General features: G+C 43.3%; 2 protein-coding genes across 5 annotated transcripts; one reads left to right on the top strand and one right to left on the bottom strand.

Moving 5' to 3' along the window:
• Positions 1-967: 967 nt before the first annotated feature.
• On the top strand, positions 968-14,879 carry LOC110496218 (zinc finger protein 384). Of its 4 annotated transcripts, XM_021571989.3 has the most exons (12): positions 968-1,134; positions 2,423-2,490; positions 2,815-3,070; positions 3,301-3,423; positions 3,913-3,951; positions 5,610-5,761; positions 6,476-6,552; positions 6,726-6,950; positions 8,955-9,122; positions 11,830-11,908; positions 12,128-12,286; positions 13,143-14,879. In XM_021571989.3, exons 2-12 carry the CDS (start codon positions 2,428-2,430, stop codon positions 13,509-13,511), a joined length of 1,710 nt encoding a protein of 569 aa, XP_021427664.2. In that variant the 5' UTR covers positions 968-1,134; positions 2,423-2,427; the 3' UTR covers positions 13,512-14,879. The 4 variants fall into 4 exon arrangements, with proteins under 4 accessions (XP_021427664.2, XP_021427665.2, XP_021427668.2 ...); XM_021571990.3 differs by lacking the exon at positions 3,913-3,951 and having other exon boundaries at positions 970-1,134; XM_021571993.3 differs by lacking the exon at positions 8,955-9,122 and having other exon boundaries at positions 971-1,134.
• A 3,977-nt stretch (positions 14,880-18,856) lies between these two features.
• On the bottom strand, positions 18,857-27,519 carry LOC110496217 (flotillin-1). The gene is given in 13 exon segments (XM_021571988.3): positions 18,857-18,946; positions 18,948-19,019; positions 19,259-19,396; positions 19,696-19,741; positions 23,637-23,818; positions 23,929-24,081; positions 24,347-24,442; positions 24,567-24,686; positions 25,478-25,621; positions 26,095-26,185; positions 26,325-26,400; positions 26,679-26,739; positions 27,345-27,519. Coding segments are annotated over 12 exon segments (1,194 nt in total). The 5' UTR covers positions 26,722-26,739; positions 27,345-27,519; the 3' UTR covers positions 18,857-18,913.
• Positions 27,520-27,864: the final 345 nt, after the last annotated feature.

Raw genomic sequence — 27,864 nt, 5'->3', positions numbered from 1 at the left:
GCGATGGCCATTTAAAGTGGTTTAACCCATAGCACGATGAGTAGGGTGTTTTCCTTTCACACCAGAGACCAGGGTTTGCTTCCAGATTTTTCTGTTAACTACACTGGTGTCAGAAGGAACACACAGCTCAGGATGTAAGGGGGCTGAGGTTAGGGAAAGCAAGGGGATGTAGCTTCCCGTTTGGAGAGGGCAGTGTAGCGATCTGTGCTACATTACAATTCCTACCAAATGGAAGACCAGGGTATTCATGCCAGAGACCAGGGTGCACCTCCTGCTCCCTCCGTTCGCTACAATATAATGAGGGAACAATATGTCAATCAAATGTATTTATAAAGCAATTTTTACATTATCCGATGTCACAAAGTGCTGTACAGAAACGCAGCCTAAAACCCCAAACAGCAAGCAATGCAGATGTAGAAGCACAGTGGCTAGGAAAAACTCCCTAGAAAGGCCAGAACCTAGAAAGAAACCTAGAGAGGAACCAGGCTCTGAGGGGTGGCAGTCCTCTTCTGGCTGTGCCGGGCGGAGATTATAACAGAACATGGCCAAGATGTTCAAACGTTCATAGATGACCAGCAGGGTCAGATAATAATAATCACAGTGGTTGTAGAGGGTGCAACAGGTCAGCACCTCAGGAGTAAATGTCAGTTGGCTTTCATAGCCGATCATTCAGAGATAGAGACAGCAGGTGCGGTAGAGAGAGAGTCCAAAACAGATATGATGGGGGAGCATAATTTTTTTTTTTTTTAATATTGCACCTTTCTGGAATAAGACCAGGGAAACCAGTTTGAGAACCCCTTTCTTTGCCTAGTCTGTGGTATACCTTTACCAGCCATCATTAATAGTGGAAGGCTACCAGCAATAACAAGTACATTCCATATCATCATAAATTCATATTAATAATCATATAATATATGATCATATTCATTTTAATAGTTATATACGTCCCCAAAGACCGGAAATCAATTTCTAGGCACCGGAAGTGTAGAGCGGAGCAGACCCACAAGAGGGAAAAAGAAAAAAATCGAGGAAAAAAAATTCGGAGAATCTGAGGGTTTGGGCGGATTTGGACTGAGTTTCCGAACTGTCCCAACCCGAGGGAGCCCCAGGGTTGAGAGGGAATCGCCAACACCGGTAATTAACATCGAGTTTTTACTCAATCGTTAATTATTTCTGTTTGACAGAGCAACTCATATGAGCTGCTACTCCCCTCTGTCTGGATAGCCGGAAGTCTACATGAAACTGCGTCTCGCACAGGGGCATTGGCGTCGACGTTTTTTTTTCTCGTTTTTTTTTTATTCTCACAGTGTGACGAACAGGGAGAGGGATGGAGGCGTAGGGGTTGTGACATTGTTGTTTTCAAGCGGAAGTTTATTTGTTTATTGTCGACTTAAAAATAGGCCGCATAGTAGCCAGCTAGCTAATAATACTGAAATTAATGGAGGCAAGTTAGCTACAGTTAGCTAGCTAACCTCAAGGAGCTAGGTAGCTTCTACGTTAGCTAACTAGCTCAGATTTCACTCCTCTGTTGTTGCCAGCGAACATCAATAGTAGTCTATCAAGCTTGCCACCAGCCAGTTAGCTAAAATAAAGGTTAGAGAGTGTTTTATTGTAGGTAGTGTTGGCTATCCCGTTGGCTGGCAAGCTGTCTTATGTGTGGGATGGGATAGGAAATACTATAACTTAACTCAATATTCCACCATCAGAATTGTTAGCAGACACGTCTCTGTTTCTGGTGCATTGTGTTACAAAGCTCCAATAAATAACTTCCCCGTTATACACCTAGCGAGATGGTTTTCCATGACAGACTTGCCATTGTTCCTTGCTATTTATAGTGCCCACTCCTGCCATGTAGCTCAGTGAGAGAAGCTATCCAATAGGTTTCAGGGAGTTGCATGGCATTTAAACATATTTCAGCTAAATATTCTATTGTGCATTCAATACAATGTATGCATATTTTTTTGTTATGATCTCTGTAGACAGCTAGAGGTTATACGTAGCCATTGAGGAAACATGCTTTCTGTACACCCCCACTACTGCGCTCTGCATGCATTTATTTGTATGTAAACAGAAACATGCCATTTACAATCCTGACCAACAACGACACTCTCTGTCCGGGGGCCATGGAGACTTGCAATCAATATGGCTCACACTTTTCTATCTTTAGTTAAATCTATTGGCAGTGGACAAAATGCATGCCAGTGAAGAAAACAGTGTTCGCTCAGCATTTGTATCGTTCAACGTCCCCCATTCCCTTGAGCAAAACTCTTACATTTCTTTTACTCAACTTCTTGGATATACTTAGCAGTTGCGAGAGACCAAGGACTTTGGCCAGACATCAGTTGAGATGGGCGTGGTCTCGTTTCAACTGACGATGCAGAGCGAGCAAGTGTTTATAAGTTATGTTGCTTTTCAATTACAGAAATAATGGAAGAATCCCATTTCAACTCATCATACTTTTGGTCTCCCGTTCCCACAGTACAAGGACAGGTAGAAACCTTATTACTGGACCTTATCTTGAAATGTACATGGTGGTGTCGCAAATAAAGAAATAATACATGTTAGTTAACGCTAACAAATAATGAGCTTACACCTTAGGTGAGGATGGCAAAACATCAAATCCACTGTAATACATATGTAAGTAACAAAACAACGGGCCTCCCCAAATGATCACTTCTGCCCCTCTTTCCCACTTCCCTTATCAACCTCTACCACCGCTACTCATTTCCTTTTGGCATCTCACCCCATTCTCTCTATTGCCTGTCTTTCTCTTTTCTACCCCTCCTTTATGATCCACGACCCCCTCCACTATAGATTGAAAACGCCATGTTCCTGAACAAGATGAAGGAGCAGTTGGGTCCGGACAATAAGGGTTCTCCGTCGTTCCCTCACTCCTCACACTATCCCGCCGCCGTGCTCACCATGGACACGGGAGGCCGGGTGGTGCCCAAACAGGAAGGTGGAGGCGGTGGTGTCCAATTGAACGCCGTAGGCGGTCACCTGCACCAGCCGCACACCTCACAGAATATCACGGTGGTGCCCGTCCAGTCCACTGGCATCATGACGGCAGGTGAGTAAACAAGACACGCTGCCAGTGTCAGTTTGTCTGGCTATCCTCTGTGGTTGTTCTATGCGTGTCTCCTCCCTGTTTCTGTCTGGTCTAATCATGTTATATATTGAAAGATACAGAAAGAACCAACTTAAACATTCTCAGTATTTCATTGTGTGTGTAATGTGTGCCTCGGCTCTCCCTGGGAGGGGTGTGGTGCAGTCAGGTCACCGTCTCTCTCTCCCTCTCAGCGGGGCTAGTGATAACCACTCCCCAAGGCACCCTGGTCTCTCAACCCACCTCCACACAATCTTTTGTGCCCGGACCCCCTGCCAACACCATGATAGTGTCCGCACTACACCCCACAAACACAGGTAAAACCTCCACCGCATTCCCCCGTTCCCCAAAACCCGTTCCCCAAAACCCGCACTGTGATAGGTTGTCTGTCCGAGTGGCTTGCAAACCTTTCCTGGCTTATCAACAAGCAAAGCAGACTCACTGGCACACACTCACATACAGACATACATTAATTTGAGCATTTATTTGTATTTTATTTCATCCCGTTGTTGATATAGGCTGACCCAGCAAAGGTGGAACCACCTTCTAGTCTTTTATTTTTATTTTTATCACAAACTTCAAACCTCAACACTCACAGACATGCATTACATGCACACAAACAAACACACAGTAACACACACATTGCTGCTTGAGCTAACCCCGGCAACACGCTGCCAGCAGCCAGCCACTAACCCTTGACCTGATCCAGCCCCCCTACCCTCTGCGGTGAGAGAGAGAGGGGGAGCGAGCCGGGTAGTGAGCTCCGTGTGTTGAGTGTGTTCTCCTCTTCTCTCGGTTTCTGTCAGAGAGCAGCCAGCACTCCTCTCTCTACTTCTACAGCCACAGTGAGTACCCAGCTCCATCTCCCCTCCACCCTGCCTCACCTAGCCTACTACTTCCTCCCCGTATGCCATCATCCATCCCTACTGCTTAGCAGTAAAGCATCTGCAGCCTTAGCCTATGGCCAGTCCTGTGGTTGTGTTTACCTGCACTCTGGACTGTTTGATGCCTGGTTTGGATGTGCAGTTGAGTTGCTTTTTAAATGACTTGTCTGTGCTGAGATAATGTAAGGCAGAGGTTCCCAAACTGTTTTGGCCCGCGACCCCATTTTGATCTCTTTTTTTTGTTGTATAATATTTTAATTGGGGCTATGACAGTCTATAACAAATCAGTCTAACAGTAATGAAGTATGGTTTGAAGTGACTGACATGTATCAGAAAGGTATTGGGAAGTTCAGAAGACCATCAGGCAATAATTGTGTATATATATATATATATATATTTTGTGTTTTACCTTTATTTAACTAGGCAAGTCAGTTAAGAACAAATTCTTATTTTCAATGACGGCCTAGGAACAGTGGGTTAACTGCCTTGTTCAGGGGCAGAACGACAGATTTTTACCTTGTCAGCTCGGGGATCCGATCTTGCAACTTTTCGGTCACTAGTCCAACGCTCTAACCACTAGGCTACCAGCCGCCCACTATGATCTTCTGTGTAGAAAGGATTTAGTGTCTGGTCCCGTCCTCTCTATTCTAATGACTCCTGCGCGGCATGTGGGCATTATAGAGGGAAACGTCAGACACATCCACACATGTGGAGTCTTGTCTTTCAGTGACGGGGTCATAATATGTTGCAGCTAAAACCGTTCAAAAGATAAAGCCATATGTGTAGGAAGAAAAGAGAAACCACTCCTGTTTATTACAACCGCATCTAGCGGCTACCAGAGGTCACTGAACCAAACGCACCTCTGAACCAAGCGCGACCCCATTTTCAAGTCAGGCGACCCCTAGTTTGGGAAACGCTGCAGTAAGCCCTGTCATAAGCTACGAAGAAAATGTCTAAAATGTCTTCATATATGCAGGATGCTTGGATGTAGTGTTTTACTGAAGACTGTATTTAAGCTCACACTATAAATTGCACAACATATGAAGATGGTCCAATAGTTATGAGTTATATTGACTCCAAAAACACCAATCTGAATGTCGAAGAATATGATCTGATGCCCTTCCACTAATGGTCCAAGGAAGTTATCTGGAGGACCAAACAGAGTATGCCGCTATGTTCTCTGGGGGTGCAATTCCATCCATGAATGTGATCATCCAAAAGTTGATGAAAGTCTTTGTCTTGGAATAACATCCAAAACATACAAACTACAGTATCTGGCCCATTCAAAAAAGCTAAATCAATTTGGTTTAGTTATGTAGCTGTGCAACACTGTCCAAATAGGCAGTTGGGTGTAACCGATTCTTTTTTTGCAGCGATGAAGTCTTCCAGTATATGAAGAGATTAAAATGCCTCTGTGTTGTGGGGTGATTTACCACTCACGTGTTGTTGCTTTCACCATTGCATACCAGGAGAGACCGCTTTGGATGTTACTCACCAAGCAGAGAGGCCCATGGGATATGTATGTTGTATGGTTTTTGGTCTCTTTTAATCAAGCCCCCTTTCTCCCCCCTTCCCTCCATCCCTCCTTTCCCCATCCCGTTTTTATGTCCCTGTTTCAGACAAGAAAGAGGATTTGGTCATCCCTCCTGTTGTCATGCCAACGCCCGGGAAGCGGGGCAGGAAGAAGAAGTCGATGATGCAGAGGGCTGGCGCCAACCTCCCCCCAGGAAGTGATGCGTTGATTCTGGCTCACCTGGCTGCTGGGGGGCAGGTGATTTGAGTTTTTAAGTGACGTCACAAAAGAACTAACATGCTGACTACCCGGGCACATGCCATCGTGCGCATGTTGATAATGTCCATCCACACCAGACGCGGTCAGGACACGCAGGTTGAAATATCAAAACGAACAAAACTGATTTTGAGGACAGGTCGAAACACATAAACATTCATGGACATTTAGCTAGCTAGCTTGCTGTTGCTGCTATTTTGTCCTGGGATATAAACACTGGATTGTTATTCTACATTAGATGTACATGGTCCTTTTTTTTTTTGCTGGATTTTGTAGAATTTTTACCCATTTTGATTCACACAAAATCGTGTGTTCTCTACTCCAACAATTAATCCACAGATAAATGGAGAAACCTAGTTAGTTTCTAGTAATTTCTGTGGGTTTTATATGGCGGTTGGCAACCAACGTTAAGGTGCCTTACTGCAACCAACACTGGAGTGTGGACCTCGTTCATCTTTCAATCACCCATGTGGGTATATGATCCTAAGAACCAATGAGGAGAGGGGAGAGGCGGGACTTGCTGCCTCTACGGAGGTTATCTTCAGTATTACGTGGGGGTTAGATCACTGCATCTCCCCAGTCAATCCATAGTGATAAAATGTGTTAAGGCTACTTATCGTAGTGTCATTACTTCAGGATTAGTGAAGCAAAGCGTTGTTCATTAAACAAACAACATTGTTTTGTGTTTGTTTATAGCACCACACTGCAGACCATTATGACTTATCAAATGATGAGGATGAGCATGGTAACAAAGACGGGACCAAATCATACAGGTAGATTGCAGGCCTTGTGTTTACATACTTTTTTACTCCTTAACACTCATCATTTGTTACCCAAGTTGACCCTAGATTTTTCTTCCCCATTCAACATATCCTCATCTCTAAACAGTATATCTCTGTTTCGCTCATTTTCCATCCCTTACCGTTCTCTCTTACCCATCCTCCAGGTGCCGGATGTGTGCGGTGACGTTCTTCAGCAAGTCGGACATGCAGATCCACGCCAAGTCTCACACGGAGGCCAAGCCGCACAAGTGCCCCCACTGCTCCAAGTCGTTCGCCAACTCCAGCTACCTGTCCCAGCACATCCGCATCCACAGCGGGGCCAAGCCCTACACCTGCTCCTTCTGCCAGAAAACATTCAGGCAGCTCAGTCACTTACAGCAGCACACACGGTACTGCTGCCTCCCTGGCGTGTATGTGTATGAGTGTGTGTGTGGTGGTTGATTTCAGGGAATAGGTGACTGCAGAATATAGACTGTCACACAAGATTGAAGGATTGTTAGTAAAAGACAATCACTATCACTACAAATTCAGTGCTAGTGATACCAATGTACTTATCTATATTTGACTTTGAATTTGACCAATACAATATGAATAACCACTCTGCATTAGATACATAGGGTTTTATTGCGACAAATCAAATGAGACAGTATTGCTCCCAATAATACTGATTACAAAACCTCTTATTGTACTACATCTATGACCGCAGGTTTAGAATAAACAAGCCCAACTAAACTACATCTATGACCGCAGGTTTAGAATAAACAAGCCCATTAACTACATCTATGACCGCAGGTTTAGAATAAACAAGCCCAATAACTACATCTATGACCGCAGGTTTAGAATAAACAAGCCCAACAAAACTACATCTATGACCGCAGGTTTAGAATAAACAAGCCCATTAACTACATCTATGACCGCAGGTTTAGAATAAACAAGCCCAACAAAACTACATCTATGACCGCAGGTTTAGAATAAACAAGCCCATTAACTACATCTATGACCACAGGTTTAGAATAAACAAGCCCAACAAAACTACATCTATGACCGCAGGTTTAGAATAAACAAGCCCATTAACTACATCTATGACCACAGGTTTAGAATAAACAAGCCCAACAAAACTACATCTATGACCGCAGGTTTAGAATAAACAAGCCCAACAAAACTACATCTATGACCGCAGGTTTAGAATAAACAAGCCCAACAAAACTACATCTATGACCGCAGGTTTAGAATAAACAAGCCCATTAACTATATCTATGACCGCAGGTTTAGAATAAACAAGCCCATTAACTATATCTATGACCGCAGGTTTAGAATAAACAAACCCAATATTTATATTTCTGGTGATGTTTGACAAAGCAGCAGCAGCACCACCTTTTTTTTCTGTTGAAATGTCACAGTTAGTGACCCTTTTATAAGTAGAGTGTGTGCTGTTTTTCTGTTGCCAAGTGTTGTATCGGCGTTGTTTGCTGTCTTGGAGGCTATGTTTTTTATGTGTGGTTTGCAGATTTCTTTGGGAATTCAAGTCACTAATGTTATTGGCAAACAGAATCTGAGAAAGTTGTTTTGATACGTTTGGTAAACTAGAAATAGTACAGGTCCAAGAATCGATCCCTGTGTAACACCACATTTGATCTGAAGGGGGTGAGTTAACTCCCTTTAAAGTGACAGATTGCATTCTAACCTTTTAGATACCCGGACAACCACAGCAAAGACTAATAAGTTACCTCCATCCTTGGGGAAAGGATGCAATTTTGGGTAAACTATACCAGAAACAGCTTCATAATGTAAAAAAAATTCTGTCAGACACGTGACCTGTAAATTTAGCTATCCTACGACCACATCTTTCCATACTGATTTCTTCATTTTCTTTCCCTGACACTTTCAGTTCTATCTGTTCTGTCATCTCTTCAACCAGTCTTTGGTTTCTTGAACATTTATGAGGAATTAAATGAATGGCTTTTCCCTTCCTCCCCCTCCTCCTCCCAGCCTCTCCATTCTGTTAGAGTGAAGTGCACCCTTTGCTTTCTCTATTAGGCTACATATCCTCCCTCACAAGCCCCTCTCGATGTTTCGCCCTTGGTGTCAAGATAGACACAAGAGCTTGCCTTCACTCAAATTCCTTAGCAGTAGGCCTCTGTAGAATGACCACAGAACATCAGTAGCACACCATAGGTGGAGAGACCCGAGAAAGAGAGAGAAAGGAAAGGGGGACTGTGCCTGCTGTCTGTTTTCCTACAACCAAAAAGTGCACACTGTCAATCAAACTGCGCTAAAACTTGATTTGGGGGGATTTGATTATGATTTGATCTCTGGATCATTCGTCGCTGATTTGATACATTATCAATCTCTCTCTCTTTTTCTCTCTCTCCATCTCCCCATCCCCTTGTTAGAAACCACACTGAGGGCAAACCGCACAAGTGTCCCCACTGCTCCAAATCGTTCGCCAACTCCAGCTACCTGGCCCAGCACATCCGCATCCACAGCGGGGCCAAGCCCTACACCTGCTCCTTCTGCCAGAAAACATTCAGGCAGCTCAGTCACTTACAGCAGCACCACAGGTAAACACTACTAAACAGGGACAGTGGGCAGTCACATCAGGGCACAACCTCTGTAGTTCCATCTACTCCTCTTTTCTTCTAATTGGTTCCCTCTCACTCATTGTCTCTCACATCCTCTTATCTTCTAGTTCAAGTTCAACACTCCCCCTAATCCCCACAGACTTCTTTAATAAAAGCGCTCAGCCTATATATGTGTAATTGAACGTCTCAATACATGTTCTGGGGCCTCCCTCATGTCAGCATGGGTTTGGACATGAGGCTGTAGACAATGTGCATATCACCTACACTTGACCTGTAGGCTTTTTATTTATGTAGCCTACATGAAAAATAGATATGAATATTATTCCAATGTTGACCTCTCCCATCCAATTCTGATCAGAGTAATTGTTTGATATTGGGATTTGAAAAATATATATATATACAGTGCCTTGCCAAAGTATTCGGCCCCCTTGAACTTTGCGACCTTTTGCCACATTTCAGGCTTCAAACATAAAGATATAAAACTGTATTTTTTTGTGAAGAATCAACAACAAGTGGGACACAATCATGAAGTGGAACGACATTTATTGAATATTTCAAACCTTTTTAACAAATCAAAAACTGAAAAATTGGGCGTGCAAAATTATTCAGCCCCTTTACTTTCAGTGCAGCAAACTCTCCAGAAGTTCAGTGAGGATCTCTGAATGTTCCAATGTTGACCTAAATGACTAATGATGATAAATACAATCCACCTGTGTGTAATCAAGTCTCCGTATAAATGCACCTGCACTGTGATAGTCTCAGAGGCCCGTTAAAAGCGCAGAGAGCATCATGAAGAACAAGGAACACACCAGGCAGGTCCGAGATACTGTTGTGAAGAAGTTTAAAGCCGGATTTGGATACAAAAATATTTCCCAAGCTTTAAACATCCCAAGGAGCACTGTGCAAGCGATAATATTGAAATGGAAGGAGTATCAGACCACTGCAAATCTACCAAGACCTGGCCGTCCCTCTAAACTTTCAGCTCATACAAGGAGAAGACTGATCAGAGATGCAGCCAAGAGGCCCATGATCACTCTGGATGAACTGCAGAGATCTACAGCTGAGGTGGGAGACTCTGTCCATAGGACAACAATCAGTCGTATATTGCACAAATCTGGCCTTTATGGAAGAGTGGCAAGAAGAAAGCCATTTCTTAAAGATATCCATAAAAAGTGTTGTTTAAAGTTTGCCACAAGCCACCTGGGAGACACACCAAACATGTGGAAGAAGGTGCTCTGGTCAGATGAAACCAAAATTGAACTTTTTGGCAACAATGCAAGACGTTATGTTTGGCGTAAAAGCAACACAGCTCATCACCCTGAACACACCATCCCCACTGTCAAACATGGTGGTGGCAGCATCATGGTTTGGGCCTGCTTTTCTTCAGCAGGGACAGGGAAGATGGTTAAAATTGATGGGAAGATGGATGGAGCCAAATACAGGACCATTCTGGAAGAAAACCTGATGGAGTCTGCAAAAGACCTGAGACTGGGACGGAGATTTGTCTTCCAACAAGACAATGATCCAAAACATAAAGCAAAATCTACAATGGAATGGTTCAAAAATAAACATATCCAGGTGTTAGAATGGCCAAGTCAAAGTCCAGACCTGAATCCAATCGAGAATCTGTGGAAAGAACTGAAAACTGCTGTTCACAAATGCTCTCCATCCAACCTCACTGAGCTCGAGCTGTTTTGCAAGGAGGAATGGGAAAAAATGTCAGTCTCTCGATGTGCAAAACTGATAGAGACATACCCCAAGCGACTTACAGCTGTAATCGCAGCAAAAGGTGGCGCTACAAAGTATTAACTTAAGGGGGCTGAATAATTTTGCACGCCCAATTTTTCAGTTTTTGATTTGTTAAAGTTTGAAATATCCAATAAATGTCGTTCCACTTCATGATTGTGTCCCACTTGTTGTTGATTCTTCACAAAAAAAGTACAGTTTTATATCTTTATGTTTGAAGCCTGAAATGTGGCAAAAGGTCGCAAAGTTCAAGGGGGCCGAATACTTTCGCAAGGCACTGTATATTTAATACTTTGTTTTTATTGAGGAACACAAAGAGAGCACAAATAAAGTAAAAGAACAACAAAAAAGATCTGTCAGTTACAGTGCACATCATACCGTCATCATATTAGTTACATTGACATCTTTGAATTAGACCTTTTTCAAGTACGAAACCAATTTTTCCCAGTGTTCCTGACCTCTCTCCTCTTGTGTTCTTAAAGCAAAGGTCATACGCTCCATGTGGTGTATTTCTTCTTCGATGTCTATCCATTGTGTCACTGTGGGAGGGTCTTTTTGTAGACATTTCCTGGTGATAGCCTTTTTACTCGATCTTTAATTTTTTTAGACCTTTATTTAACTAGGCAAGTCAGTTAAGAACAAATTCTTATTTTCAATGACGGCCTAGGAACAGTGGGTTAAACTGCCTTGTTCAGGGGCAGAACGACAAATTTGTACCTTGTCATCTCGGGAATTCGATCTTGCAACCTTTCGGTTGCTAGTCCAATACTCTAACCTCTAGGCTACGCTGCCGCCCCCTTCAAGAGATACTTTTGTTTGAATTTTTGATTTATTTGTTCCTGTCAGTTCCTTGGAGTGAGTGACGCTGTAACGGAAGTAGTCAGGCTACTGGGGTTTGTGGGAGCTGTAGTTCATTACAAACTGTGTTTCACTTCTGTAGGATTCACACTGGGGACCGACCTTACAAGTGCATCCATCCTGGCTGCGAGAAAGCGTTCACTCAGCTGTCCAACTTGCAGGTAGGCCTTCTACATCTCAACATCCAATTCACAAGTCCAATAGATCTTACATTTGGACAATAATCACCTCAATTTCCATTTATTTGGTTGTACGTTTCTCATAGCAAAAAGTTGCTTAGCTAAAATCATTACGTACAGTTAATAACGGAAGCATAATGATGTGATGACATCATAGTCAAAATAATCCTAATGTATTAACTCTTTCATGGATTCCCCTAGTCTCACCGCCGGCAGCACAACAAAGACAAGCCGTACAAGTGCCACAACTGCAACCGCGGTTACACAGACGCGGCCAGTCTGGAGGTGCACCTGTCCACTCACACGGTCAAACACGCCAAGCTCTACTCCTGTGGCCTGTGCAACCGCGCCTACACCTCGGTACGCCTGCCAATCACCCTAAAACTCCTCCCTCTACCCTCCTCAAACGACATATAGTCCCACCCCTTAAAGTGTCACACCCACTTTTTGCTTTCTAGGTGCAAGGCCTCCACTTGCGAGAGGGGCCTGTTGCATGGAAGGGATGCTCAGCAATGTCATCATTTAGTGGAGGGGCTAGGGAATTGCGAGGGTGGAGACTAATTCATTGTATGTACTTCTTTCAGTAACTGCAGTATTAGATTACTCAATTGACTACTTCAGGTAACTGTAAGTTGGTTGGTAGTGAAAACAGTTGAACAACAAGTACAAGCAGTAGTCTGGCTTGATTGTAACCCATAGGGTTGTATAGGACAGGTAGGCTTTGGCTATGTAGTTAAAAACAGTTTCCCCCCTCCACTGTAGTTTATATACACTCTGCCCATATTTCCTCCCAGTCATTTGCATAGACTACATATTACTGAGTTTGTTTGTACACTACCGTTCAAAAGTTTGGGGTCACTTAGAAATGTCCTTGTTTTTGAAAGAAAAGCAGGTTTTTTTTGTCCATTAAAATAACATCAAATTGATCAGAAATACAGTGTAGACATCGTTAATGTTGTAAATGACTATTGTAGCTGGAAATGGCTGATATTTAAGGGAATATCTACATAGGCGTACAGAGGCCCATTATCAGCAACCATCACTCTGGGATGCTGGCCCTTTTCTTTCAAAAACAAGGACATTTCTAAGTGACCCCAAACGTTTGAACGGTAGTGTATGTGCTGCCGAGCCCTTGCATTTTGTTCCCAAGACCCACTGCATGGTAATTGTTCAATGCACTGTCTCTCGCTCACCCTCTTTCTCTCCTCTTCTCCAGGAGACCTACCTGATGAAACACATGCGGAAGCACAACCCGGACCCCCTCACAGTGGCGGCTGCCGTCGCCGCCCAGCAGGCCCAGGGTCACACTCCTGGAGGAGCGGGCAGGGGGAGGGGTCGTGGCAGAGGAAGCGGGGCAAACATAGGAGGCGGTGGTCCCGGAGGGGCAGGTCAGAACCCAGGGCAGAACCAGCCCCAGAACCCCAACAACCCTCAGCAAGGCAGCTACCCGCAGACGGAGGGCGTGCCGTGCCCCTTCGACCTGCACCAGTACAAGACGGTCAGCGTCACCGACCTGTCGGCCCATAAGGACCTCTGCCTGACCGTGTCCACCTCAGCCATTCAGGTGGAGCACATGAACTCATAGAGCGAGAGGATGGACAGAATGGAGAGGGAGGGAGGGAGTGGAGCCTGGTGTCACTTTTTAAATGGGAGGATGGGCTCATTGTAATGGCTGGAATGGAACGTGTGTCAAACACATTAAATGTGTTTGAAACCAGCTATTTCAATGAGGCAGTCCACTGATTTCTCCTCCCACCAGCCTCCACTGGGAGGGAGAAAGTACTAAGTAAAAACTACACTGCCTTGGGGTTGGCGAAGGAATGAATGGAAGAATGAGGTTTGGCGATGCAAGACCCAATCAGAGGATAAGGAAAGGAGGGCGTGAAGGGACTACCTGAGATGAAGAGGAAGCATGGGATATGTAGTCCAGTATTGAATGAAGAGATGATATATGAATGGTTCAAAGAATGCACTTAAAGGAGAAGACATCGAAAAGGGAGAGAGAGAGAACAAAAAATGGGGGGGGGGGTCTGATATAAAGAAGGCACTTGATCAATCTCGTATTTTTTCGGTTTCTCATTGTTTCATTTAGTTGTTGTATGTATATTATCATATATGTATGTATTTTTCTACCAACAGTGGAATGTGTCAGCGAACGGCGTGGGAAAGCAAAAAGAATGTGAGTGAGAAGAAACATCTAGGAACAGCAGATTTTGTATTTAAGAAGGATCATTTTGTATATTCCCCAAAACAATTTTGCAAAGCAAGGGGTGAGGGGGAGAAAGGAGCATCTTGTTGAAACATGGAAATGGCTGTCAGGTACTGTTAACAAGTTTTTTTAAGTTTAGTTTTTTAAACCTTTCATACTGAATATTGCATTATTCTTATTGTGTCAATGTTATCCTCATTATTATCAATTGGAAGATACTGTAATCTATGTAGATATATATAGAAATGATTTTTTTCATTCAAAAAAAAGGGAATGATGTACTTCCTAATCTCTGCCTCTGTAAAGTAAACCAGAAAACAAGAACTCCAAAAGTAACGAATCGTTGACATGTATTTCTAACCCGTCCAATCACAGAGCTCTATTCTGTTCTCTCTATTTATAGAGCAGGCTCGTGATTGGCCGGTTATCTTATGTATACTCCTTGTACTTTGTGTCTTTTGAAATAACACAGTTCTCAATATTCTTATTAGTGTCGTTATTATTGCTCCTAATACTGTTATTAACTACCCTTATGCTACACGTGCTGTATATGCATAGTACACATTCATCTGAAGAGACTGTTTCTCTTTGTAAGGACAATAAAGTGAGACAGTCGGAGATGACAAGCTTGCTGTCAGATTCTCCTTTTACTGCATGCAGACATGCTGTGGAAAGTCAGTTTGGAGGTATTGTATCAATGTACAGTACATAGGTCAATTATACATTAAAATAATATAAATATTATGTTGTATGTTGGAATGGTTCGCTAGGTGATTGTGTTTGGGACATTAATTTGCCTGTGCCATGCCCATTTCATGACCTTCACACACACACCAAAGAAGACGAGGGTAGTGGTTTTGGAATCAAAGGAATGCTGTATTTGATATAATTTAAGGGTATACGTTTCCTACAAACTACAGGGTTCTTCATGACACCAGTGCACAGCAATTTGAAAACAATAGAGGCACATTTACATTTTGGCAAGTCCTCAAAAACAAAGTAAAAAACACACTATTCTAATACAACTCTGATATAACTCTGGATACAATCTACTCGCCATGGAATTCATCCCATTCTGTTCATTAAATGTACATTAAGTAACTTTTTCCCAAGCTTTCTTTGGTTTTCACTGAAATAAGCTTAACATAGAATAAGAAGAATATATAAAAAAGCAACTATTGGTATTATTTCTTGGTAAAACAAGGGACAACCATGAAAATAGATGATATCCTGTTTAAAGTGAGATACAACACAGAAACAAGGTAACACTTAGTAAGGATAAGGATGTTTGATTACTCTGGTCTTCTGATACAACTGAATGGGACACCAGGCCAACACGCTGAGCTCAGAAGGCCCTTCATAAATGAAGATAAATGTGACAACTTGACATAACAAAATCATATGTTTGAAATCAGTTTTTCTTTGTGTACAGTATAAAATGTTTCAAACTAAATTGAACAGAAAATGGGATAATACTTTACTAAAATGGGTACAGTAGTAGCATTTCAACAATAATTACAACATCTAAAATATTCCCATACTGGAACATCTGGTACAGTTCCTGGTTTGGTTGCTGACCTGTAATAGTACCTGTTCGGACACATGCATTCAGGCTCCTGACAAATCATATTGAAAAAAACAAACACTTAAATATAACAAATGTCTCGTGTTTCGCATAAATAAATAAAATGAAGGAGAAAAAAAAATCTGCTCATAAGAGGGAGTTTATGTGGCGACGGTGAGGCAGAGGGTGACAGTGTGGAGATAAGGCAAGTTAGTTGTCAACCTCACTTCCTATACCGAGTCAGTCGTCTCATTAGACCCTATAATGCCATGAGACACACAGGGCTAGCAAGCTATGCTATCTGACTTATTTCCCTTGAACATACTGATCTGAGGCATTGATTGAACGGTAAGATAGTACTTTATTCAACCCCCAGAGGGGGCATTTGATTGAACCAGCCAATACATACAGTATACATGAGGAAGGACCGCTTGCCTTTCCTCTGATGAAATGCAATGTCACGACATATGTGCCATGTACTCAATACTTGTATATCATACTATTATGTACTAGTAGTTACGTCTATTAGCAGTACAATACAACACAGCTAGCTTCAGTTAAGGCTACGAAAGGTTCTCAAATAGAGACAGCAACCTGATTTCAGAAGTCCTTTTTTACATATGACACCTCCTCTCTTTTTACTTCTGATGTCAATCACTTTTTTTGTAACTGAAAATTCCTCCCTTTATCATTTATTTCCACAGCTACTATTTCTGTTGATCTGAGGACCACCTTAATAACAGCGTAGCTTCAATGCTAACAGTACATCTCAATGAACATCGATAGAATAACATCACATTATGTAGTGTTGGCCAGAAGTGCAATAGTTCCATGATTATAACGTCAAATGACCGGTTTGACAGCTATAACAGAGCAGTAAACCAGTCGCCTAGCACTCTGGACAAAATGAATACAAGTCACATCTGTGAGAGCTGCTACATAATCCGCTTGACCTTTCTAAAGACTAGCGATTAAACTGCATCCTTCAGGGTGCGAGACACAGGCAGTACAACGAAAACATCAAAAACACGTAAATAGCGTGTTGTAACAGTGAATGTAGACACACGTAAATGGGAAAGCACACATTTCGCAGATAGAAATCCATAGAAAATAATAATATATAGAAAAACAACAGCTAAATTGACTGGCTTATTTCACACTACTTCTCCTAAGAGCCTTTGCAGGTATAGATTAGCACGATGAATACTTTGAATGGTTCATATTTTGCACATTCCTTGTTACTCAAATGTAGTACGAACAAAGCCAAGACATTTCGTCAGAATAAAACGACCACCAGTAACATTAAAAACAACGAAAGAAAAATACAGATTTGGTCAGGTCACCTTTGCTTCTGATAAGTAAGACTGAGCACTGAGAAAAATGAATACTGGGTGAAGGATTTGACTGTGCGTTTACATTGAACTCGCCAGTTAAGATGCACTTAGGGTTTGGCAGCAAGGCAGTGGACACAGCCAGTTATGAAGGAGGGAATCAAGTGACAAATATACACGCAAAGAGGTGAAAGGTGAGCGAGGCAGAGAAAGGGGTATTAAGGCACATGGAAAGAAGAGGGGCTTGATAGAAGGGTAGATACTAGACACAGCACAGTGCCCTCCGTAACTATGGGGACAGTGAATAATTGTTTCTTATTTTGACTCTATACTTCAAAAGTAGTAAAATGTTTAGTATTGGTTTCCATATTCATAGCACGCAATGACCACATCAAGCTTGTGACCCTACGAATCTGTTGGATGAATTTGTTGTTCGTTTTGGGTTTCAGATAATTTTGTTCCCAATAGAAATTAATGGTAAATAATGTATTGTGTCATTTTGGAGTCACTTTTATTGTAAATAAGAATATAATATGTTTCTAAACACTTCTACATTAATGTGGATGCTACCATGATTAGGGACAATCCTGAATGAATCGTGAATAATGATGAGTGAGAAAGTAACAGACACACAAATATAATAACCCCCCAAAATGCTAACCTCCCCTGTTATTGTTATGGTGAGAGGTTATCATGTCTTTGGGATATGATATTTGTGCATCTGTAACTTTCTCACTTTCTCAGGATTATCCCTAATCATGGTAGCATCCACATCAATGTAGAAGTGTTTAGAAGCATATTATATTCTCATCTACAATAAAAGTGACTCCAAAATGCAAAATGCAATTTCTAAACGGTTCACCCGATATGGATGAAAATCTGACAGTCTGCACCTTAACCTCAGTCATTGTTTGATTTCAAATCCAAACTTTTGGAGAATAGAGCCAAAAGAAGATAAAAATGCTTCACGGTCCCAATAATTACGTAGGGCACCATATGTTTTTTTTGGCATAACATACTTGAGGAGAGAGTTAAAGGCTGTGGTAGTAGGCAGGGTTGTGAAATAGGTTTGCCTGAGCACCGGAGTCCTCAGACCGTATGAGTTGTCACCTAGAGAATGGAAGGACAGGTTGAGAGAGAGGGAGATGGAGAGAGAGAGACAGAGAGTGAGAGGGTGTGTGGGGGGGGGGGGGGGGGGGGGGGGTGGAGAAAGAGAGAAAATGAAGCCTTAGCATAGAACACCAACAGGAGCAGGGATTCACAAAGTTGGATCAGCGAATTAGCCAACTAGGTTAACTAACATTACGAACAATAGGAACCGGAAATGTGCACAATGTACTATCCTGTACTTGATGCTTACGGTGACCATATTAATCTTTAGCATTCTTTATCAACCGTAGAATGAAGAGTTATACATATAGATCTGTGTTTGTCACAGTTATCTGGCAAGTTATTTTGTACATCATAATCTGTGAAATATAACTCTGGATCAGGGGTGGCAGGTAGCCTAGTGGTTAGAGCGCTGTACCAGCAACCGAAAGGTCCCTGGTTCAAATACCTGAGCTGACAAAGTGAAAAATCTGCCCATGTGCCCGTGAGTAAGGCATTTAGCCCCAATTTGCTTCACGGGCACCGTACTACTACAGCTGACTCTGTAAAACACATTTCACTGCACCTATCCGGTGTATGTGACAATAAAACTATATTGTGTGGGGGTAACCACTGGTTCATTAATTGGAGACCTACTGAGAAAACTGTTGTTCGGACAAATAATAGTCCTCTTGTTATATAATACGTCACACATCGTTGGTTAGGCTGTCTCACCTGTGAGATGTTGACTCCCGTCAGTTTCTCCACCGTCGCCGGAAGGCGGGTCATGATGTCTAGCACCTCTCCTGTGAGCTTGGCCGCGCCCACCTCGGTACCCCCGCTGGAAATCATGGTGATCTTCTGAGCCTGCGCCAGAGGCCTGCTGATCTCTTCCGCCATCTAGAGGAGGTCAGAGAACATACAGTTATTCGCCCAAAAGCTCGCCCCAGGGCTCAGATGTTGGACTATATAACAATGTGCAATTCTGCATTCAAACTAACTTCACTTGAGTTGTATGACTTTTTCACGCAAATCTTCAATTCAATGCATGACTTGCGCAATATTTTAATGCGCACACCTCAAATGATGATTCCCCCCTAAGTGTGTATTTGAGCTCTGTCTTGAAAAGGTTTTCTCACTAGTGGTAGTTGCTCCAGCAGCATGTCCACCATGGCTCCCTCCTTGTACTGCTGGAAGGCTTCGGCCTTCTTGGCCATCTGCTCCGCCTCGGCTCTCCCCTTCGCCTCCACAGCAAAGGCCTCCGCATCACCCTTAATCTGAGATAGATAGAGAGAGAGAGAAGAACATTTTTGACAGTTTGATTTTATCATTGTGACATACTATGTTGTTACGGCTTCTTTAGGTGTAACTTATCATAAGTTAACGGCAGGATTTAGTAGTATTGATGGAACAAGCTAGAAGACTTGCGTGTGGTAAACATGGCCTTCTCTTACTGTGAAAGTGCTCTCTGCTTATACGAGTCCCAGACACAAGAATGAACTGCTTTTAGGGTTAAAACAAGCTTGGAGCAGTAACAGTCCTATAGTAACAATGTGATACTTATAGACACACTCACCCTAATGGACTCTGCCTCAGCCTCAGCCTCCATAATGAGCTGTGCACTGTGGGGAAAAAAACATTTATTTACACCTTGAGAATGAGAATTGCAGAATGACTGTGTGATATTAGATTGCTTCTTGTGTAAATATTTTCTGTCTGGATTAATGATTTGTATAGTACATATTCAGTATAGTTTGTATATTTGTTTGTCTGTCTCGTACTTCATGGAACGCATTAATATCTAGTATATTTTCATTGTCTATGCAATAAATTGTTCACAAAATGCTATATATAATTTGTGAAAGGTCATTTTGAGACCTGTGGCTGGTACGAGGGCTGGGGCGATATTTGGGGAGAGCGCTTCTACGTTATGCTACTCCAAATATTGCAATATATCCAATATAATCGTTTTGTGCCATTAATGACTAGATATTTCCAGACGAGGCAATTAAAAAATATATATATTTACGATATTAGTCACATTCTAATTAAATAACCTTAGTAAGGCAAAACAATAAGGCTTAGTTAATTCATTTCGACTTAATTTTCAACATATTGATACTGCCTAACTGATAAAACTGCACTGTTTTGATTATAAAAGTTCAAATAGAGTATAGGAGGGGAGGGGTGCGTCACTTGGAGGGGTGCGTCACTAGGAGGGGTGCGTCACTTGGAGGGGTGCGTCACTTGGAGGGGTGCGTCACTTGGAGGGGTTCGTCACTAGGAGGGGTGCGTCACTTGGAGGGGTGCGTCACTAGGAGGGGTGCGTCACTTGTAGGGGTGCGTCACTTGGAGGGGTGCGTCACTAGGAGGGGTGCGTCACTTGGAGGGGTGCTTCACTAGTAGGGGTGGATCACTTGGAGGGGTGCTTCACTAGGAGGGGTGCGTCACTTGGAGGGGTGCGTCACTTGGAGGGGTGCTTCACTAGGAGGGGTGCTTCACTAGGAGGGGTGCTTCACTAGGAGGGGTGCTTCACTAGGAGGGGTGCGTCACTTGGAGGGGTGCTTCATTAGGAGGGGTGCGTCACTTGGAGGGGTGCGTCACTTGGAGGGGTGCGTCACTTGGAGGGGTGCTTCACTAGGAGGGGTGCGTCACTAGGAGGGGTGCGTCACTTGTAGGGGTGCGTCACTTGGAGGGGTGCGTCACTAGGAGGGGTGCGTCACTTGGAGGGGTGCTTCACTAGTAGGGGTGGATCACTTGGAGGGGTGCTTCACTAGGAGGGGTGCGTCACTTGGAGGGGTGCGTCACTTGGAGGGGTGCTTCACTAGGAGGGGTGCTTCACTAGGAGGGGTGCGTCACTTGGAGGGGTGCGTCACTAGGAGTGGTGCGTCACTTGGAGGGGTGCTTCACTAGGAGGGGTGCATCATTTGGAGGGGTGCGTCACTTGAGTGGGTTGAGTTACAGACGTGATCTTCCTGTCCGGTATTGCGCCCCCTCGGGCTTATGCAGTGGAGGAGATCTATGTGGGCTATACTCAGCCTTGTCTCAGACTAGTACATTGGTGGTCTGTTGATATCCCTTTAGTGGTGTGGGGGCTGTGATTTGGCAAAGTGGGTGGGGTTATATCCTGCCTGGTTGGTCCTGTCCGGGGGTATCGTCTGATGGGGCCACAGTGTCCCCCGACCCCCTCTAATTCAGCATCCAGTATCTATGCTGCAATAGTCTATGTGCCGGGTGGCTAGGGTCAGTCTGTTTGTTATATCTGGTGTAATTCTCCTGTCTTATCTGGTGTCCTGCGTGAATTTAAGTATGCTCCCTCTAATTCTCTCTCTCTCCCTCCCCTCCCGGAGGACCTGAGCCCTAGGACCATGCCTCAGGACTACCTTGTCTGATGACTACTGTCTGTCCCTCATGCTGCTGCTCCAGTTTCAACTGTTCTGCCTGCGGCTATGGAACTCTGACCTGTTCATGGGACGTGCTACCTTGTCCCAGACCTGCTGTCTCTCTCAATCACTCTCTCTCGAACCTGCTGTCTCGATCTCTGAATGCTCGGCTATGAAAAGCCAACTGACATTTACTCCTGAGGTACAGACCTGTTGCACCCTCTACAACCACTGTGATTATTATTTGACCCTGCTGGTCATCTATGAACGTTTAAACATCTTGACGAACAATCTGGCCTTAACACTTCTTAGGGCTGAAATCACGTTAACGGGATCGATATGACAACAGCCAGTGAAAGTGCAGGGCGCCAAATTCAAAACAACAGAAATCTCATAATAAAATTCCTCAAACATACATGTATTTTATACCGTTTTAAAGGTAATCTTGTTGTTAATCCCACCACAGTGTCCGATTTCAAATACGCTTTACAGCAAAATCACCACAAACGATTATGTTAGGTCACCACCAAGCCACAGAATAAGCACAGCCATTTTTCCAGCCAAAGATAGCAGTCACAAAAAGCACAAATAGAGATAAAATTAATCATTAACCTTTGATGATCTTCATCAGATGACACATGACACTCATAGGACTTCATGTTACACAATACAAACAAGTTCATATTTATATCAAAATCTGAGTTTACATTGGCGCGTTACGTTCACTAGTTCCAAAACCATCCAGTGATTTTGCATAGCCACATCGATTCAACAGAAATACTCATCATACATGTAGATGATAATACAAGTTGTACACATGGAATTATAGATATACCTCTCCTTTATGCAACCGCTGTGTCAGATTTTTTTTAAACTTTACGGAAAAAGCAAACCATGCAATAATCTGACACGGCGCTCAGAAAAATAATACAATTAGTCGCCATGTTGGAGTCAACAGAAACCAGAAATTACATGATAAATATTCCCTTACCTTTGATGATCTTCATCAGAATGCAATCCCAGGAATCCCAGGTCCACAATAAATGTTTGTTTTGTTCGATAATGTCCGTTATTTATGTCCAAATACCTCCTTTTGTTATCGCGTTTGATATAGTCTTGCACATCACGATATATCGTCTTGCATACCACAACATTCGATTTAATCATATATCCAAACGCTCATTCTGGTCGAGTGTTACTTCGGACAAAAACTTCAAAAATGTATATTACAGGTCGAAGAAACATTTCAAACTAAGTACAGAATCAATCATTAGGATGTTTTTATCATAAATCTTCAATAAAGTTCCAACCGGAGAATTCCTTTGTGTCTTGAGGAGCAACGGAACGCAAGTGGATATCATGTGGAATGCGCATGACCAGGAAATGGCTCTATGCCAGACACCTGGCTCATTCTGCTCTTATTCAGTCCCACAACACAGTAGAAGCCTCATTCAAATTTCTATAGACGGTTGACATCTGGTGGAAGCCATAGGAAGTGCAACTTTATTCATATCTCAATAGGATTTCAATAGGAACTGTGTTGAAAATCTACCAACCTCAGATTTCTCACTTCCTGTTTGGATTTCTTCTCAGGTTTTTGCCTGCCATATGAGTTCTGTTATACTCACAGACATCTTTCAAACAGTTTTAGAAACTTCAGAGTGTTTTCTATCCAATACTAATAATAATGCAAATATTATATATATATGCATATATTAGCAACTGAGACTGAGGAGCAGGCCATTTACTCTGGGCACCTTATTCATCCAAGCTACTCAATACTGCCCCCCAGCCATAAGAAATGTTTGATGGCCATATATTGTTATAATCTCCCCCGGCACAGCCAGAAGAGGACTGGCCAGACCCTCAGAGCCTTGTTTCCTCTCCAGGTTTCTTCCTAGGCTCCTGACTTTCTAGGGAGTTTTTCCTAGCCGCCGTGCTTCTACATCTGCATTGCTTGCCGTTTGGGGTTTTAGGCTGTTTTTCTATATAAGCACTTTGTGTCATCTGCAGGTGTAAAAAGGGCTTTATAAATACATTTGATTTGATATAGTCTTGCACATCACGATATATCGTCTTGCATACCACAACATTCGATTTAATCATTTTCGGCCCAACCCTATCTGGTACTCACCGCTGGGCCTCGGCCAGCTTCTCGATTTGGTATCTCGTGGCCTCAGCAGGCTTCTTAACCTTGGCCTCCAGCTCCTTCTCCTTGCGGGTGATCTCCTGCTGCTGGAGCATGATCTGCTGAGAGCGCTCCACCACCTGGACCTGCATCTTCTCCTCCTCGATGAGCTGCTTGGTCTTGGCCACCTGACGGGGAGGGTTCAAATGGTAAGCCCAAGATCTCAGTAGTACTCTCTATGACCATTTCTATGTGTTTTACAATACATCCAAGTATCAGTGCAATATTATGGACATACCTGTAGCTGGTAGGCCATCTCAGACTCTGCCTTCTTGGTGTTGACCTCGATGTCGTAGGATGCTTTCTTCAGCTCATAGTCCCTCTGAGCCATGGCCATCTGGATCTCATTGACGTGCTGGGCTGAGATCTTCTCCTGCTTGGCATGGGCCTCCTACAGAGAGAGAGAGAGAGAGAGAGAGAGAGAGAGAGAGAGAGAACCCCAGGAAGTATAAAAAGGGAACACGGAGAGATTGGAGAAGGAAAGGTTCAGATGGAGTATGAGAAAAGAGAAAAGCAAGAGCGGATAGGGGAAAACCAAGCGAAGGAACGTGATGGAGAACTCAGAAATGAACAAGAGAAAGGGACAGGATAAAGTGCGCAAGAAGAGAAGAAGGTAGAAAAGAGGAGAGAGCAGAGAGAAGGGACAGGTGGCTCACCCTGATCACAGCATCCCGCTTGAACTGGGCCTCTCCGATGCGGGCGTCTTTCTGCACCTGGGCGGTCCTGGACTTCCCCAGGGAGTGGAGGTAGTCCTGAACCACAGAGAGTAAGAGAACAACATTGGTTACTTTGTAGTTTAGGCTTCATTAGTTATCCAGCATTGGAGTAGTTGAATCAATGGAGTCTCCATTGAAAGAAGAGCGCGAGAAAGCACACCTGGTCGTCGTGAACGTCTTTGAGCGTGTAGCTGACCACGCTGATGCCCATGTTGAACAGGTCGGACGAGGCCACCTTGAAGACCTCCTCTGAGAACTTCTTACGGTCCCTGTAGATCTCCTGGAGGGGGTGAAATAACTGGGTTCGTACCGATGTTGATATGCTTGTGTTTAGTGCAATTGTCATGACAGTAAAAAGTTGCCGTGTTCCCGCTCCCTCGTGTTACTATGTACAAGTTGTTGAACACATAGCCAGACAGAGATGTCCATGTGACTATGGTTCTGATGTACATACAACTGTTGCATGTGTTGTTTGTCATCGTCTGTTTGTTACGGTTATGTAACAAGACAGTTCCCGCTGTGCAATGTGCTGACTACGGTACATACAAAAGTACCATCAAATTACGACATTCTGTACTGTCGCCTCATATGAATTATTTGATCTCAATTCCAAAATGCTGGAGTATAGAGCCAAATCAAAAGTTTTAGCTTCACTGTCCATATAAATAAGTATGGGGAGTGTGTCTCTGGCCATAGCTCTTGGCATTGGTCATGGCTTCACTGCATTGAAATGAGTGAGCAGCTATAATGTGCTGTTTATTTATCTGCAACTGTAACTGTGGATGTGGCCAGTAAGGGTGCTGTCCAGTTTACCTCATGTAACGATGAAGAAGGCAAAATAGTGCCCGAAATGTTTCTATGTTGCACTAAAATGAGTGTACTGCTTTAATGTAGCCTGGTCCCAGATCTGTTTGTGACATCTTGCAAAACAGTTGTTTTACAACGGGTTGGTCAAAACAAGCATTGTGATTGGGTAGCCGGCGGTACTCGGCTTCATCTTGTACCTACGACCGCGGCACTGCTGTGCTAAAAAGGTCAAAACCCACGCCCCCCTCGTGTTGTCAAGTTTACCTCCACAGTCAGGTGGGCGATGATGGCCCTCTGGTGGCCCTCCAGCGTCTCCAGGGCGATTTGGGCGATCTCGCCCTCTGACTTCCCCATGAACATCTGACAGGCTGCGGCCAGCATCTCCTTGTTCTGCCCCTGGATCTTCATCTGGACGGAGGAGGGAACACATAATAGCAAATGAACATTTAAAAATGTTTTTTTTTTTAAGCAGAAAACGAAAATAGGCATTTCTGAGCAAGTTCAGGTAGTTTTAGTCTTTTTGGGGTAATTAATGAACACGACTCAGGTGTGCACAGTGCTAAACAAACAGAAGCATCTGCTGTACACTACCCAACTACACAGCAGCAGTAGCTGTATCAACACTGCAACAGGCAAGGTTACTCTGTCCTGTCCATAACACAAGAGAGTGAGGTATTTAGGAATTTAATGCCAGTGCATAAATGAATGACACAAGCCAGTTTTAATGATCTACTTGTTACCTACCTAATCAAAGAGAGCCCTTACACTTGTGTTCAAAACTAGGGTGTCTAAACAGGTCTAAATGACTGGTGATTTGACAGAATGGTGTACTTACATTGGCTCAGGAAGAAATGGAGACCGAGAAAGACGGAGAGACTAACCTGGGCAATACCAGTGACCGAGATGGGAACCCCACGTCGGGTGTAGACTTTCTCACTCTTCACGCTCAGCGTCAGAATGTTCAGGGAGATCCTGGGCGAGAGGAAAGGAGGGAGAGATATGGTCATTCCACAGTGTCGTGGTATGATATCCAAAACAAGGGCAGATGGCAATACATGGCCAGATCATTACTGTGTGTGTTTGCAGACATGACCAGGAGAAGAAACTTTACCTCTGGATCTTCTGAAAACAGGGAAGCACAAACACTCTGCCTCCAGCAATCATTACTGGAGGAGAACGGAGGCACCCTGGGAAACAGAGAGAGAGGGGGGGGGGGGGGGGGGGATTGTGAGATACACATGAGAGTATTATTACCATCCTACAGCTCTTTAATTGTACATGTTTACACTGTTTCACAACCCTGGTCCTCGAGTAACCCTGGACAAGCACACTTGATTCAACTTGTCAACTAATCATCAAGCCCTCAATGAGTTGAACAAGGTGTGTTTGTCAAGGGCTACAAGTAAAATGTGCACTACAGGAACTGGAGGACCAGGGTTGGGAAACACTGGGTTAGAGAATGGACCTGACACCACCATAGCCTCATTTGGACCACACGTGTAGAACATGTTTTTCTTCCTCAGATGCTGTAAAGACAAAAAAAAACACACCATTTAATTAAACCATTTCATATACCAAGCAGTGGGCCAGGCAGTGGGCCTGACAGTGGATTACTTCAGAGCCTTACATTGGCCTATTGCTGAAGCATTTGTAATTCATCAGTCATGCTTGACAGCATGAAATCTATACAGTTGGTTTAATAATAACAATTTGGTACAGCTGCTGTACGTAACTAAATGTTACTACATTTTTTATATATTCTATTAAGATTTCATCTGAATCTGAGCGGATAGTCAGTATTACAACTATTGTAGCATTCCCCATGAAAATCCAAGGGGTCAGCAGACATCACTTGCAGTTAATTGAATCTGCGTAAATGTTGCGCAGCATCCGTATCACGAGCACACCCAGAACATTTAGCTGATTAAGCGCATAGAAGACACGCCCATGTACTGTATCAACAAATGTATCAACACACATGCAAATAGGATTTTCATAAAACATGCAGGGGTGTGTTAGCAATGATACAAATGTATAATTTCTGCCAGACTCCACAGATGTTTGTTTATGTTGCAAACCGAGATGCATCAAATCAGTCTAAAGATTAGTCAAAATATATCCGATCACTTACCAATTTGACAGAATGAACTAATGCAGAATGCAAATGTATAGATGCGTTGCAACAATACTGTTTTTGGCTCTCAAAATACAGCAGTGTTATTCTTGCTGTCGTCTGTCCAATGCCAGTATGTATATATGAAGCTTCTGTCCCGTTATAGCTCTTCCCGTCAAAAGCGTCTATCCATCGTCTCACGCCCATTGCAAAATGTGCTGTCGCCATCTTGTGGTGGGGTGGTGAATTGGATTTCATTCAATGATCAGTGTGAAATACTTTTGCATTTAGGATACACAATCGAATTACATAGCTATATCAACAAAGTTATTGACTTTATGCAATTTAGTTGCCTTTTGTTCTTTGTTGTGTCAGTATCTCATTAGATGGATGTGGAGGCATCATGCCTATGTGTGTGTGTGTGTGTGTGTGTGTGTGTGTGTGTGTGTGTGTATATATATGTGTGTGTGTGTGTGTGTGTGTGTGTGTGTGTGTGTGTGTGTGTGTGTATATATATGTGTGTGTGTGTGTGTGTGTG

The sequence above is a fragment of the Oncorhynchus mykiss genome, chromosome 18 (assembly GCF_057628025.1).
Source record: "Oncorhynchus mykiss isolate SJ-2025 chromosome 18, ASM5762802v1, whole genome shotgun sequence".
NCBI lineage: Eukaryota > Metazoa > Chordata > Actinopteri > Salmoniformes > Salmonidae > Oncorhynchus > Oncorhynchus mykiss.
The sequence above is the reverse complement of the archived record's forward strand: the minus strand, read 5'-3'. Positions and strand labels throughout refer to the sequence as shown.

Bases quoted from the DNA above. Each gene is read 5' to 3' on its own strand.
- LOC110496218 (XM_021571989.3), top strand. From the start codon at position 2,428: ATGGAAGAATCCCATTTCAACTCATCATACTTTTGGTCTCCCGTTCCC. The intron at 3,952-5,609 runs GTGAGTACCCAG...TCCCTGTTTCAG, and splicing joins TCTCTACTTCTACAGCCACA to ACAAGAAAGAGGATTTGGTC. The intron at 6,553-6,725 runs GTAGATTGCAGG...CCCATCCTCCAG, and splicing joins GACGGGACCAAATCATACAG to GTGCCGGATGTGTGCGGTGA.